This window comes from Labrus bergylta, chromosome 13, assembly GCF_963930695.1.
Source record: "Labrus bergylta chromosome 13, fLabBer1.1, whole genome shotgun sequence".
Lineage (NCBI taxonomy): Eukaryota > Metazoa > Chordata > Actinopteri > Labriformes > Labridae > Labrus > Labrus bergylta.
The window spans coordinates 28,319,912-28,334,065 of record NC_089207.1 but is presented as its reverse complement, the minus strand read 5'-3'; the positions used below and the strand labels follow the sequence as shown (position 1 = coordinate 28,334,065).

The following is a 14,154-nucleotide window of genomic DNA, read 5'->3' as shown; positions in this document are numbered from 1 at the left end:
GGCTTCAGCAGTCTGAATCAGTCAGATCAAATGAGCATTTTCATACAAGAAATCAAGGAAAACATATGTTAATTACAACGCAGGTTAAATGGAGTTGTATACAACAGTTGGCAGAGCGTTTTTGTTTCTCTTTAAATTGAACATATTTTAATATTTCAATGGCTAAACTGCCATCAACACAGAATTAAGTGTATTTACCAGCATATCATGACTGGCATAGATGTTTAGCTGCATGTATATTTCATCATCTTTATTGATGGACTCAGGAGTCAGTTAAAAAAAATCATAAATGATGATCTTTGATGCAAAGTCGGATCGCACTCTTAATTCTGCAATCGATTATTCTGACTGGCTACGATGGCTATAGGCTAACCTTGTTAGATAGATGGGATAAGCTCTTCAACGAGCTTACTGGTATCATGGGCAAGTATATGTCAATTATTTTGTTTTTACCGTCATCACAGAGATAACTAAAAGACATACTTTGAATACACATGAAAAACAGAGGAGAGAAACTTGTACATTCATTAGCAGCACTATGTTGCATTTACGTTGTCAATAAAGACAGAAAATCTAAACCTATTAAAATGTGCATGTCGTAAAGTGAGACCACTGGTTTTAGTTTATATGCATCATGCTGGTGGTAGACGATTAGTGGTACTGGTGTGACGGACAAGGCATACAGTCCACTGCAACACATACTGCTGCTCCTCTATTCTGGCTTGCCATCAGCCACAGCACATGCCACTGACTTACAGCACATGCTGATGCTTCCCAAGTGGCATCAACTAATCTCGGAGTTGCTGATGGGTTTTGCCGCACTGAATATCCACATGATTGGTTGAGTACTCCCAGCATTTACAAGATTTACAGCAAGTTTGACTGTCTGGTTGTGTTGCTATACCATGCTTAAATATTTTTGCATTGCTCTCAGGAAGTAGTGGCTACCAGTTTCACCATTATAAACTAGTAAGGTCAGTATTTTAGACAGGAGAGATGGCATTTGATAAAATAAACAAGGGCTATAATGTTTATTTGCAGGGGATATGCTAATAAATGATAATATAACTATGCTGTGATCACTTTTATTGATCAAAATAATGTAGGTGTAACCGATGTATAATTGTTTAAAAAAGGTTTGACTTTTTCACTCATCTAACTCAAACTTTTTTTGTCTCATCTTAATGTAATCTCTGAATCAATTAGCTATCGATGTGTCCTGGATATATAGGCTAGCCTCTGAGAGCAAAGGCTAATTTGCATCTGGTCATCTGGTGGAGCCACTGGATATTCAAATAAACAATTTGGGACATTGGGCCCAAAACTTTCTTTTCTGTGTGCTCAACTATTCCTTACTGGTGAGCTAGCAACCCGAGCAACAAGAATATAGTGAGAGTTGAAAGATTACTTCCTTGACTGATTTGATAGCTGGGTGTACATGCAGCTGTCTGTTTATGGATATTAAGCTCTTGATTAATTTTCTCGACAAATGATAGCCAATATGTTACAGGATTGCATTATACAGCTGATATCCACGCCCATACAATACTAAGCCTGTTGAAGCATTAGCTATAACCCTGATTACAAATAGAACTGTGTATAGAAATGAATCTTCTTCTTCTTCAGAACTATGTGAAAACACAAATAGCAAACGAGTCAAGGAACTTTTAAGTCCCTTAAAAATAAGTTCCTGGTACTTTTTGTGGAGCTGTGGCTTTAGTCAGTTTCAACCATTGCTTTAATTACAAGTTCACCGTTCACTTACAACTACTACTTGACGATAAGGCTAACGGTGTTTCATAATAATAAGCAGTAAAAGTAGGTATCAAAGTGCTGAACATAATATTTAAAGCTTAAACGTTTTCGTGTTGACCCTGTTGGTCTATTTCCATGCAGCTCTTTGAGTGGACACTCCCCCATCTTGTCTAAAGACAGAGTGAGTCCAGTCTGCCACAGGCTGTCGAAACAGGACAACTCTCCTGCCAAGGTAAATACACGACTGTATTTCAAAACACGGGGCTGTGATTCATTCACTTTCCAGGTGTTTTATTAGGTTACTCTTGCTTATGAAAAGCATCGACTAAGTTAGCAAAGTTTGGTGTTATCATTGTGAGCTGAGGGGCGGACTGCACTAACCCTCAGTGTGAGCAGTAGTTAGCATCCAGCTAGCCATGGTGAGCTCTGACGCGCGAATGCTAACTGCAACATTGTTTGAAATACGGACATTAAAAACAGTCTCAGTTATATAACTTGTAATGTTGCTGCTGAGATGCCTCTGAATTCAAATGACGTTGTTTCGATATGTACTTTCTTTGCCTTCGGAAACAATGAGAGGAAGTTTGCTATTTCAAGTTAGCAAAGTCATATAAAACAGTTCTACTAGGGCTAAAAAGAGAGTGTTTATGTGCACTTCACAGATGTAATAAGAATATTGCTTAAAGTTTAAGTAATTAAAATACGATATACAGCTGTCAGAGGGGTCCCAGTGAAGTTCTGAAGGTTATGTATGAAGCAATCTCAACTAGTGTGTGCTGCTTTTCGCATGTAGACAGTTTTCTGGTTAGTTGCACTCAAACATGTACACGTGTCTAAAGCAATGCATATTAACAGCTCTGTACTGGATTCTGTTCTGGTTCTGGTTTAACTGTTTAAAGGCGTAAATGTAAAAGGTCTTGTTTTCGGTAGTAATTTGTGGTTCTGTTGCATTGCGTCATGGGTTCCTGTATATTCAACTATTTTGTGCACTCCATTAAGTCCCATCAGTACTTAACAAACTAGTTAGAATTTCCAGATTTCATTAGAAGGTTATAAGATAAGCTGATTCTCATAAATCCGCCTCACAAACCACCTCCAAGGGCGAAATTCAATCGAAGTTTCTCAAATACCTCTGAATGAAAGCCCTCATTATAGTATGTAAACAATAAACTGCTACCTGAGTGTATATTCAAGTCAGCCACTGTTTTCAACAGGTGGAGAGCTGTACTGCAAGAGACAATCAAAGGAGGGTTTCAGCTGCAGAACATCCTACACTCCCTCATCAATATGGGGGCTGTCATCTCTCGGTGGAAGGTTTGTTTCCAATACCCTCATCAATTTGAGCTTTTTACATTATGCTGCATAAAAAACTACAGTCATATGGTACAGTAAAGGAGCGAGATTTTAATCAGTTTGCTTAACTTTAAGTGATGAAGTTTTTGATGCACATGTAGGTCTGTAAATCCAAACTGTAGGCACAAATAATGTTTACTTGCTTTAGAAAGATGTATACACATAACCACAATTATGTTCTCATTCCTTGTCTCATTGGCATGCATAGGCAAGCTGAATTACAAAAAGAACAGAAGAACACTCATGATGCATACACAAAATGTGCAGAAGTAGGAAGTTAAAACAGGAACTTTCCAGATCCTTTTTTCAACATGTTGCTGACTGGTATTTCACAATGTTTGCCCTACAGGCTAAACCATCCACTGTGGAGATTTTGGAAGGGATCGATAAGGTATGCTTAACCTTAAGATAGGTTTCAACAATCCTCTCTTTATGTTCTTGTGTCCTGTTTATGTTTAATTTGAGGTAGATTATTTAGTACATCATGCCCCTGGATTAGTGCTTCCAAGTTTGCAGATGACCCCCATTGTTGAGTTGTTGTGTCCGGACAGTGGCTGGAGAGTCGGGGCCAACACCCTCAAGAGTTGCCTTTTCAAACATGAAGTGAACCAGGCAAGCTCTAAAGGGAAGAGAAATCTTCAACACAGCTTACTCGTTGCTCTGAATTCTCCGGCATTCTTTATTCACATGTTAGCATTTGGGTTCTCACAGACGGCCTTTCTGGCTAATGTCTAGATAGCCCAAAGCATCTTTTGGAGTACTTGGGTTAGGGTTATGCACAGTGATCTATTTCTGTTCAGACAAAGGTGAAATCTTTCAATTAACATTTTTAGATAGTTTGTATGTATGCCTTATGGTATGGCAAAAATTTAGAATAAGGGATGCATGTATAGGAAGTCTATATTGCTTACCGGTATTTACTTCACTGTTGCTTAGAGACCATTTAAGCCTGTTTCTAATAAAGTAATATAGCTCTGGCAGATATGTTTCATAAGCGTGCACCTTTTAACATAAGTAATCAGATATGTCAATGAATGCCACATCAGCTTCTCATTAGCTGTCTGATGGAGCTTTGGTGCTCCTCTACTGTTAAGCTAGTGTAAGGTTATTTTCAGCTCCTGCCCTTCGAGACACTAAACTGAAGAGGTCAGGTGGCATTGAAGTTATGAAGCAAAGAGTCTCAAGCCTGTTAGTTTCTTTTAGAAAAATACTTTGATCTTTTATTAAAGTTGATTATAGCTACAGTAAAATGTCCTGTGCATGGTTGGACTGCACAGACACATTGATTATGTACTGTAGGGCTGACTGTGAGATCTTTTTATCCAGTGTTTGAGTGACAGACACACATGTTACAGCAGAACCATAGTGACCAGAGTGGGTCCCATTCTGTTTGCACACTATTTTCGGATGGTGCAGCCTGGTTTACCCTGTGGTGTAATATATGCTTATCAAAAAATACCCTGAATGAGTCATTTGTTAATTTCAAAGAGATACTTAATTACATTTATGTACCTATAGTTGGCTTTTCTACCTGAAGGCTGTGCATTTACAGTAAATATACTTTACAGCTAATCCAAAAGGACTTCTCTTCCTTTGCATCTATTTAAAGACATGAAATACTTCCATTGTGACTTAGAAAACACGGCGAGGATAAAGCATGATGGCCAAGCCCTACTGGAGTAAAGTGAAAGTAAAAATGATCAATAATGATTCTATGGTTGAGAATAAGAGGCACTTTCTCAGAACAATCATTTCAGAACAGCTACAATATTATATTCCCAAGAAGACTGACTTTGACTTATCAACATTTTTCTGGGTGAATTGTGTATTTCAAAATATGCAAAAAGTATCCAAAGTCATACTAAGTTTTCAAATGGACGATCAAACAATAAACTGAGTTTGACTTAAATACATCAGATAAATGAAGTTCTTATCTTTTATTGCTTTTGACATGTAGACAAAGCAGAATGTTACAGTTCAAGCTTGTGCATTGTGTTTTTGTGTTAAACACAAAGTGTTGTATAGTTTTCAACTTCTTCCTATCCCTTTAACCATGAACTATATTATTTGAGTTATTTATTTGTTGCTAAGGATCCTGAGGATCCCGTTTGTTTTTGTTGTTGTTTTTGTTCCCTTTTTTATCACTTATACTTTTTTATTTTGTGTTTGTTTTATCTTACCATTTTCAATAAATTGACTAATAGTTTGCTCCACATTATATATATTACTGTTACTTTTGGACCTTTGGAGAATTTGAAAACATAAGCTCAGTGCATGTATTAAACTCTTTTTTTCTCCCAGGAAATACAGACCCTTGAGGAGTACGGTGAGAAGTATCAGAAGCAGTTGAAGATATGGGTTGGGCGGCTGATTCTCTACTCATCTCTGCTCTACCTGATCATGTGTATTGTGGTGTATTCCTGGTACCTGCCTGAACAGATGATGGGGCGGCTCATATTGGCTCTTCCCTTTCTAATATTTCCTTTAATGTAAGGGCATACGATATATTTTTAAAATCCATTGCTCCACATTTTCTCAAAGATCTCTCTACAGTGTAACATGTTCCCCTTTGTTTCTTTAGAGTGTGGTTACTTCGAAAACTACTTATAATTATCTTTTCACGGAGAACTGAAAAAAATAGTAAGCTTATTCTTTTCATTTTTATTGTTTTCTACAGAAGATATATATAATGATTATTTGATGTTGAAATTGGTGTTGGTTCGTTTTTGTTTTTTTCAGATGACAAATTAGAGGATCTTAAAGCACAAAAAAGGAAAATAGTAAGTAACTCTTTTATGTTTTTCCAATCTCATACAGTATTCTGTTTGGTCTATAGTTTTGCTTAGACCGGAAATAAAAACTTCCTGTAAGAGCGAAGCATCTTGCTGCTACAAATCAATGAATATATATATATATAATTTTAATAATTTTATCTATTTATAAAGTGTTTTCAATCAAACTGCTGTACATGGCTCATAAAAACAGACAATATAAAAACATTGTTTGGATTTATGTTGGAGCACAGAAAGTGTTTCTTGTTTTTATCTTTGGGACACTCACAAGACCTAGAAATATAATATATACAATAGCATATTTCTAAAGACTAAGGATGAAGCACTGCACATTTTGCACTTTCAAAGAATAATTCTTATGCCAAAAAGCTGTAATATGACGGGGAAGGGAGCTTTACAAACCAGTGTACGTTGTCCTCGAGATGGAAAAAACACATTTTAATTTAAATCCCAAACTTAATGGTTTTTAATTATTTTGTACCTGTTTCTTCTTGAGATTTTCTCTCTAAGGTAATAAAAAAAACTCTGTCAGCTAAAGAGATCAACCAACCGACCTTTTTGAAAACAATTGCTCATATGTGAGTCTCACACTGGTCAGAAAAATGAGAGAAACAATTTAAATCTCCTCATCTCTATGGAACTAATTGTAATTTTGTATCTCGTGGAGTAAAGGCTTTATTTGCTAATATAAGAACAGTCATAATGATGCTCTCAGCATTTCCAGCTAGATACTTGCTAATATAGCATCTATACAGACAGTGTTTTATAGGTACAGTGACTTAACCCGCCCTGCTAATATCGCTTTAATTAATAGCATTTAGTGCAGGAAAGAAATAAATCTGAGAAATTGCTTGTCATCCTCTGTCAAGTCTAATAACTTTCAATAATTAGTGCTGATGGATTTTCACACTCTCCATTATCGAAGTAGTGAATGTAATTATTCTTCATATTAAATGTAAACATTAAGGAATGTTTAGTACATGATTTAAATGAAGATGTACAGTCGGGTAACTTCAGGCTTTCTCAGTCAAGTGAACTTTGAATGTTATGGTAGGTGATTGTGAGATATTGATGTGTGTTTATAAAACTACTATTAATTATATTAGTTGATCATTTAATGATTACTCTGCAAAGGAGCCATTATAGGAATAATTTCACTGAGTAATGTCTTGGAAAAATGCATTTCTCTTCATATCTCTTTTGACTGTTTTTGTCCAGCTTGAAGAAGTTATGGAAACTGAGACGTATAAAAATGCTAAAATGATTCTGGAGAGATTCGATCCTGATTCCAAGAAAAAAATGGTGAGTTATGTTGTTATCATTTAAAAGATAATGTAACATTATGTAGGTGTGTTCCATACTGAAAAACATGATCTAACATCCTCTTGTTTTGTGTAAAGGAGCTGGAATCCACTCCAGTTGGACCACAGATGACTCCAAAACCAGGACAAGGTAGCAATAAGTTCTTAAGAGGTGCATTCTTTTTCCTACTCTCTCACCAAGTTTGAATATTGTTAAAATTCCTGCAATGGTTTCTGTGTTAGAGCTTCGCCAGCGCAATGTCATCCCCCAAACCCCCACACTGGTGGTGAATAGTGGAGGAGCTGCTACACGCCCTCCTCTTGCCTCTGGGCCCACCTATCCTGGCCGATCTTCCCACTCTGCTCCAGGTGGACCCCCAGAGAGGGGCCTGTCGGCTATAGCTGCTCAGCAGAGCTTGATGAGGAGGCCTGTGACCCCTGGAACACCTGTTCCAGGAATCGGTGAGTTACCTGCACACAGGGGGACCACATCATAATGTGGTCGATTAAGGTGTGATTTACTCTTCCCTGGCTCTGTGTCCCCAGTTGCTCAAGGCCCTGTGGTGTGTGTGTTGTCAGAAAGGTGGTATATATTATACAGAAGTTGTAATGGGTAATTATATGAATGTAGTTTTAAATATCTTACTGAAAGGTTCATCCTCTTTCAAACAAGTTAATAATTGTGAACTAAAATTATAAGTAGGCAAAACTTAAATATAGTCAGAATATTCACATACGGGATATGATGCTTTTTTCCTTACATTTAAAGCTGCTTTCAAAGATTTCAAAAGCCAGCCAACACCATTTAATATTTTCCCTTGAACAGTTGTTAGAAACAGATGACATCTGTGGCGTGTAGAGGGATTGAATATTCAATGTGAATTATTTCTGGACTATGAACTCTCAATAGAAGATGCAAGTAAGTGCAAACAGTAAAGAAAACATGTTTTTAGAGGAAGCCACATGCTGCAATTGCCATGTGGAATGCCAACTGTGAAGTATGCACAAATCAGGATTACATTAACTATGATTAATTAGCCAGACCTGCATTTGTTCTCTGGGCAATAGTGGTGGAATCTCACTAAATGTCTTTTAATGCTCGGTGAAATTGCCTTTGGCATCGGGAACACCTCACAAATGGTTTACACGACTTGATGTTATCACCCTCTTCTGTGGAAAATTGAAAGTGAAAAGCAATTTGATACAAAGAGTCACCACAGAGTTTCCATATGTTGGTAAATTAATAACCAGCAGGATACCAAGACTCTGCCAAGTCTCACAGAAATGACCAGTCATCTTCCTATGATTGCTCTTGATGTTAGATTATATTAATTACTACTCGCCAAAACAGCAGGGATTCTGGACGTGCTTTGCAACTGAGATCCAGCGTTCAGTCATTAAGAATAAAGGGGTAGAGTTTCGAGTAAAATTCATCATGGTTTGTGCAGTTAACTGTGAGTCTCAGCCTCAAAATTTCCCTGAGCTTTAACTGTAAGCGGGCCAGCTTGCGGTGCAGAATGTGTTTAAGACTTCAGACTGTGTCTAACAGCCATTGATGTTGTGCTTTAACAGGGATGCACCCTCCAGGCCCACCCCTGGCCAGACCCGTGCTCCCAAGGGATCGAGGCGCTATGGACAGAGTTATCGAGTATCTTGTTGGCGATGGCCCTCAGAACAGGTACAAAATCTCTGCTTTTCACTGGACACGTTCTCTTTTCTAGTTACATATTTGAACGTGTTGTATGGACAGTTTCCTACCTTGGAATGATTTTGGATAAGTACCATAAATGAATTCTGATGCAAGAACTAAATAAAGGAAACTGACTATGTATTCCTTATGTAGCTAATGATTAAATGAGAATCATTTCCAACGATTAACAGTGAATTATCTTGATGCTCAGTATGCTCTCATCACTCCATTTTCTTTCTTTTCTTATAGATTTGCTCTCATATGTCAGCAGTGTCTCTCCCATAACGGCATGGCATTAAAGGAGGAATTTGAATACGTTGGTAAGACTTTGTGAGAAACAAACACAAACACTCTTTGTCAGTCACCATCAAACACTGCCTTCATTTGCCCTCTAGCATTTGGCAGTGTAGTATATCATATGGCTCTTAAATGCCTCTGCCACTAGCGACCCTTGTAAGCAAAAACGCAACAAGATTGAATATGCAAACGAGTGCTACACATCAATCTGAAATGTTTATGCTTCTCAGGCATCTTTTGTCATCGCTTCGTATTCATGTATATTAATCCATGTCTGTTTGAAAATGTGTATGCAAAATGACATACACCATATGTCTTATTTGTGTTGTTTCAGCCTTCCGATGCGCATATTGTTACTTCTTGAACCCCGCGAGAAAGACCCGGCCTCAGGCACCCCGACTGCCCGAGGTCACAGGAGAGCAGAAAGAGTCATCTGATGCCCCCTTACCAGCGTCTGCTGCTGACATAGATGAAGACCACTCTGTTTTAGGTAAGAGCAGGATTTGTCTACATGTGATATGGACCTGTGAAGTGTAGTGGTCATTGATGGTTTACCAATAAAAGAACATTAAAAAAAATCACATTTAAATACTATTTAGCATATTCTGTAGTTCTGTATTTGTCTTTCTCCGACCTTCTTTAGTCTTATATTTGTTGTAAATCTATGCACATCTAAATGGAACCATTATCTGCAATTATAGAGAAAAGCAAGCTTGCTGACGTCTCTGCTGAAACAGACCCCCAAGGGCCGGACACACCAACGACCACAGAGCCCAGCTGTGCGTCAGACAGCCAGAGCACTCCAGAGTCACAAGAGCCACCCTCAGAAAAATCTGATGGAGAGCAAGATTTGTCTGCCATGGAGGTGGAATAAAAACAAGGTGGTGTAGTGATTTCAACACTTGTAATACTGGATCTTTGAAGAAATAGCAGTTAACTTGTAAGCTAATGCCGTGAGTTGGAATAACACAGGAATAAACCAGCATCTGATGTGATTATTCTTTTAAACTTACAGAACAGAATGTCCTTTTCTTTTGAGAAATGTTTTTATAGCCTGCACAGTAGTTATGAATTGAAATATATAGAGCATGGCATTCGGTAGCATCACCAAACGATCCTCTTATCCAGTATGGTGATGTGTCCAACCCAATTTCACAATATGTAATGGAGGGCGTTTAGGATTAAGATGGTATGGATGTTACAAAAAAAATCTCCATATATCACAGGAAAAGTTAATGTTGTCTATATTTTCCATATTTTATTTATTTTGGAATATTTTTGGATGATTCTAGCTAAATTAATTTGAAACCGCTGAAACAAAACAATAACTTTTGTGGGTAAATCAAATTGTATTTATGGGAAATTATTTATTAATAGTTTACTGTAATGCTATGCCATTCATGACAGTGTTTACGAGGCTACTTTGCTACACGGTAGTGCTAAAACATGTTTACACAACCTTGATACAATGATAGGACTGCACAGTTATTTATTGCTTAAAGGGAGGAAATGAGATTTATGCCAGTACTGTTCACCTGCCCAAAGTGCCTTTTATAAGATGTAAGCGTCTGCTTCAGAGTATTGTACATGAAACCTATTTACATACAGACAGTAATGTCATTTAAGTGTTTACAGACAGAATGTGTTCGTTGAATGTCAGAATCCATTTGCTGTATGAATAATAAATAAACTTTGCAGAAAATTTACACAAAGGGATGTGTTATTTTTCATATAGGGATAAAGTCAGGAATTATTTGACTGATTTTGCTCCAAATAAAAAAAAAAAGATTACATTTAAGATAAGATACCTTTATTGTCACTGCACAAGTGCAACAAAGCAAGCCTTTGGAGCAAACTGGGAAGATGCCTAATATCAGTAGTTAAATATACAAATATTAAAACCCAAACTAAACCTACTAAACCTGCCAATATACAGATGTAAAAATGTTTATTAAAACAGAATGAAATAATACCATATAATTTACAATGAGGTTAGAAACATGACGTGCTGAGTTTAAAATGAAAGAATTTTAAAGATATTCCATGTGAACATCAAAATATGATTAAAAGATTAAGAAATGTGTTGCTCCTATATTTTCCTGCTTCCTGTATAATGTCATGTATTTTAAATCCCTGCTTTATTTCTCCTCTGGTCAGCTTCTAAACAGGGAGCATGTTTAAACGGTCCGTTTTCATTAGCAGGCCAATTTTAGCTTGTGATCATTTTATTTTAGCTCATTGATCATTTGAGACAGCGTAAGATAATGGTGCTGACACGGAGACCAACCAGTCTTGATTGCTTGACCCTCTTCATTTGCAACAAGAAAGTCATTGCGGCTACAAACTTGCTTGCTGCCATCACATGACCCTTTTTTTCCCCTGAAGATAAACCGTAAAACTATTGGTGAGGTCAACAGCCCACATCTTCTATGGGTTTTGATAATGTATGTTTACAGAGATGTGACCTCCCGGGCCTTGTAATGCATCAATGTGACACCGACAGTAACGCCTGATTCCACCGTGTGCTGTTTGAGGTTGACCTCTGACAAGAGCCAAACTGGGAAAAAAATGGGACATCAATAGGACAACATTTGGATTTTTTTTTTTTTTACACTGTTGGGAGGTTGTCCAGTATAGCCTGCATGCATGTGCATCCTCATAAGTAATATATCACCAAAGATCTCTGCTTCTGTGGTTTCAAAATGTATGTTTGAGTATTATGTTTGATTCCACCAAACAGAATTGTTTTTGACTTTTTGGACTTGAGAGTAGAATTATCATCCGTCTGCAGGATTTTCGACTATAAGTTTTCTTCTTCGGCTTTATTATTTCATGCATAGACAGGGATCTGGGGATTAAACAGAATGGTTTGATCTTGACTCTATTAAAGTTTAAAAAATACTCCTTAGGTCATTTTTATGTGGTAAACAGTGGGAACATCAGTTTTTTTAGTTTGGCCCTTTCTCTTGTTAGGGTGTTCATACTGCAGACATCTTAGCCCCTAATTGACTCATCTAAACCTCTTATAAGTACATCTAAAAGAAATACAACAAAAGATGCACTCAGGATTCTGTGTCCAATTGTCCAAACTCTCTTAGGATTACGTCTGAATTGCTATCATGGAAACACTAATTGATTTTCAAGGATGACAAATGACACACAAAGCCCCAGTGCCAGGGTAATTCTGTGCAAGCGAGGAAAATGTACAGTGGTGCTGTCCCAAGGTTCATAGTTCTTTTCATACTCATCTCTCACATGTGCATTCGAGGCCACTTGACATAAATTTATACTGATCTTTTATTTATACCCAGAAAAAATGGCAGATAAGAAACATAAGTGTTCTTGATATTGTGTTTTGTCATATCTAGCAGCCAAAGATTGAAATCCTGCGAAACAATTTTCTGAAGAAATGAAAGAGCGTGCCCTCCTGAACCCTGGAGGAAAATAACCCCACGGTGCGAGGCGGAATATGAAACAGAGGCACAGAATAAGTAAAATAGACAAGTGCACCAGGCTTGTCACTTTTCCATTTGCTGCCCCCGAGCGTGAGCACTTCAAAATTCTCCTCATCTCAGCGAAAGACCTTCATCGTTATGCTCTATCTACTGTACTGAATACGAAAAAAAGTACCATATCAGACAGGGTTAATAAGGAAGGGAGTTTTAAAAGATTTACATTGTTTCTGTCTATCTCTATCTCTAAGAGGAACGCAACAGAAAGACAACAAAGGCATAAATATACACAGCAAAAAACATTGTGCAGTGGAGATGGTGTGGAAAACACTGAGATGAGTGTCACAGAAACAGTTAACATGTCATATCAGACATCACTATTGGCTCTTGACAACAGCATCATTACACAGTAATAAGAGCACAATCTCCTTCAGAGAAGCATTAAAATCAAATTAGAGGATACAAGAGCCTGCCTTGATGAGCTGCGAGGGGCGATGCTTCCCGAGCAGTGGATCTCTGGTTATTACCGGAGCTCTTTAGCTGCTCGAGGCTTGAATTGGCACTTGACAAAGTTGAGCAGCTTTTCACAAAAGGTCATCAGCTTCCAAGAAATTAGTTTTTTAAATTCAAGTCATTTGAAACCCACACACACTCAGGATGGATGGCTTTCCATTTTTTTCCCCCTCCCTCGTGTTCTATCTGTCAAAGCCATGAATGCATGCGGCTGAATTCATGATGCCGACAATAAAGCACTGCACTGTAGTTTATACCAGAGTGACATTCAGGGATCAGAGAGCATTGTCATTCTCTGTCCTATCTTGAACTCATTACACCACTGAGCGATGACATCTGTTTGAGCACTTGCACAGTTTGACAATTATTAGGGCAAACAGTCCTCTGTTATTTAAATGCTAAACTGGGGAAGGCACACTTTCAGAAAGAAAACACAGACATGATACACATGTGTTTCATTATAGCATTAAAACACTTCAAATGAATATGATTTATTGGGCTGTTTGTACTTTTAATGCTCCTCTACATGCATAATTTCTGTGCTTGACAATTGATATATTGATTAATTTTATGTAGCGTTAGGATATAACATACCCTCAAAATCAATAACCTAAATTTACAAGTCCTGTCATATGAAGTTGCATAATTCAGCTATAGAGCAGTGTAAATGACAAAAAAAACCTTTGTTTTCTTGCTGTTTTACTAAAGTTTTGCATATTTTTGTGGAGATGTTCACAAAACTGCTGTAAACAGAAAAGGTAGGGGTAGAAATGGAAGGCCAAGACAACACACCCGTGCCACTACCTCATGTGGAAATCATACAAAGCATCCTGCAGGCAGCAGGTTCATTTTATAGCTTCATCTATTACCACACTGTCATTGTTAATTGTCTTCTTTTTACCTCTGCAGGATTCTCCAAATTGGTCCTATCGAATGTGACAGGAGGAAGAGCATTAAGCATCTGACAAGATGATATCTAAGTTCAATTTCCTTCTCCTCAC

General features: G+C 37.5%; 1 protein-coding gene across 1 annotated transcript; it reads left to right on the top strand.

The window, feature by feature from the left end:
- The first annotated feature begins 732 nt into the window (after nucleotides 1-732).
- lnpa (limb and neural patterns a) lies at nucleotides 733-10,900 on the top strand. Its single transcript, XM_020634432.3, has 14 exons — nucleotides 733-840; nucleotides 1,897-1,987; nucleotides 2,970-3,069; nucleotides 3,458-3,499; nucleotides 5,410-5,597; nucleotides 5,690-5,748; nucleotides 5,848-5,888; nucleotides 7,119-7,202; nucleotides 7,301-7,352; nucleotides 7,445-7,663; nucleotides 8,774-8,879; nucleotides 9,141-9,211; nucleotides 9,523-9,678; nucleotides 9,890-10,900. Exons 3-14 carry the CDS (start codon nucleotides 3,043-3,045, stop codon nucleotides 10,060-10,062), a joined length of 1,218 nt encoding a protein of 405 aa, XP_020490088.2. The 5' UTR covers nucleotides 733-840; nucleotides 1,897-1,987; nucleotides 2,970-3,042; the 3' UTR covers nucleotides 10,063-10,900.
- Nucleotides 10,901-14,154: the final 3,254 nt, after the last annotated feature.

What these genes read in the sequence shown, in the direction of transcription:
- lnpa (XM_020634432.3), top strand. Translation starts at nt 3,043, where the DNA reads ATGGGGGCTGTCATCTCTCGGTGGAAG. An exon ending in ACGGAGAACTGAAAAAAATA is followed by an intron (nt 5,749 to 5,847) that starts GTAAGCTTATTC and finishes TGTTTTTTTCAG; the next exon opens with ATGACAAATTAGAGGATCTT. An exon ending in GGCGATGGCCCTCAGAACAG is followed by an intron (nt 8,880 to 9,140) that starts GTACAAAATCTC and finishes CTTTTCTTATAG; the next exon opens with ATTTGCTCTCATATGTCAGC.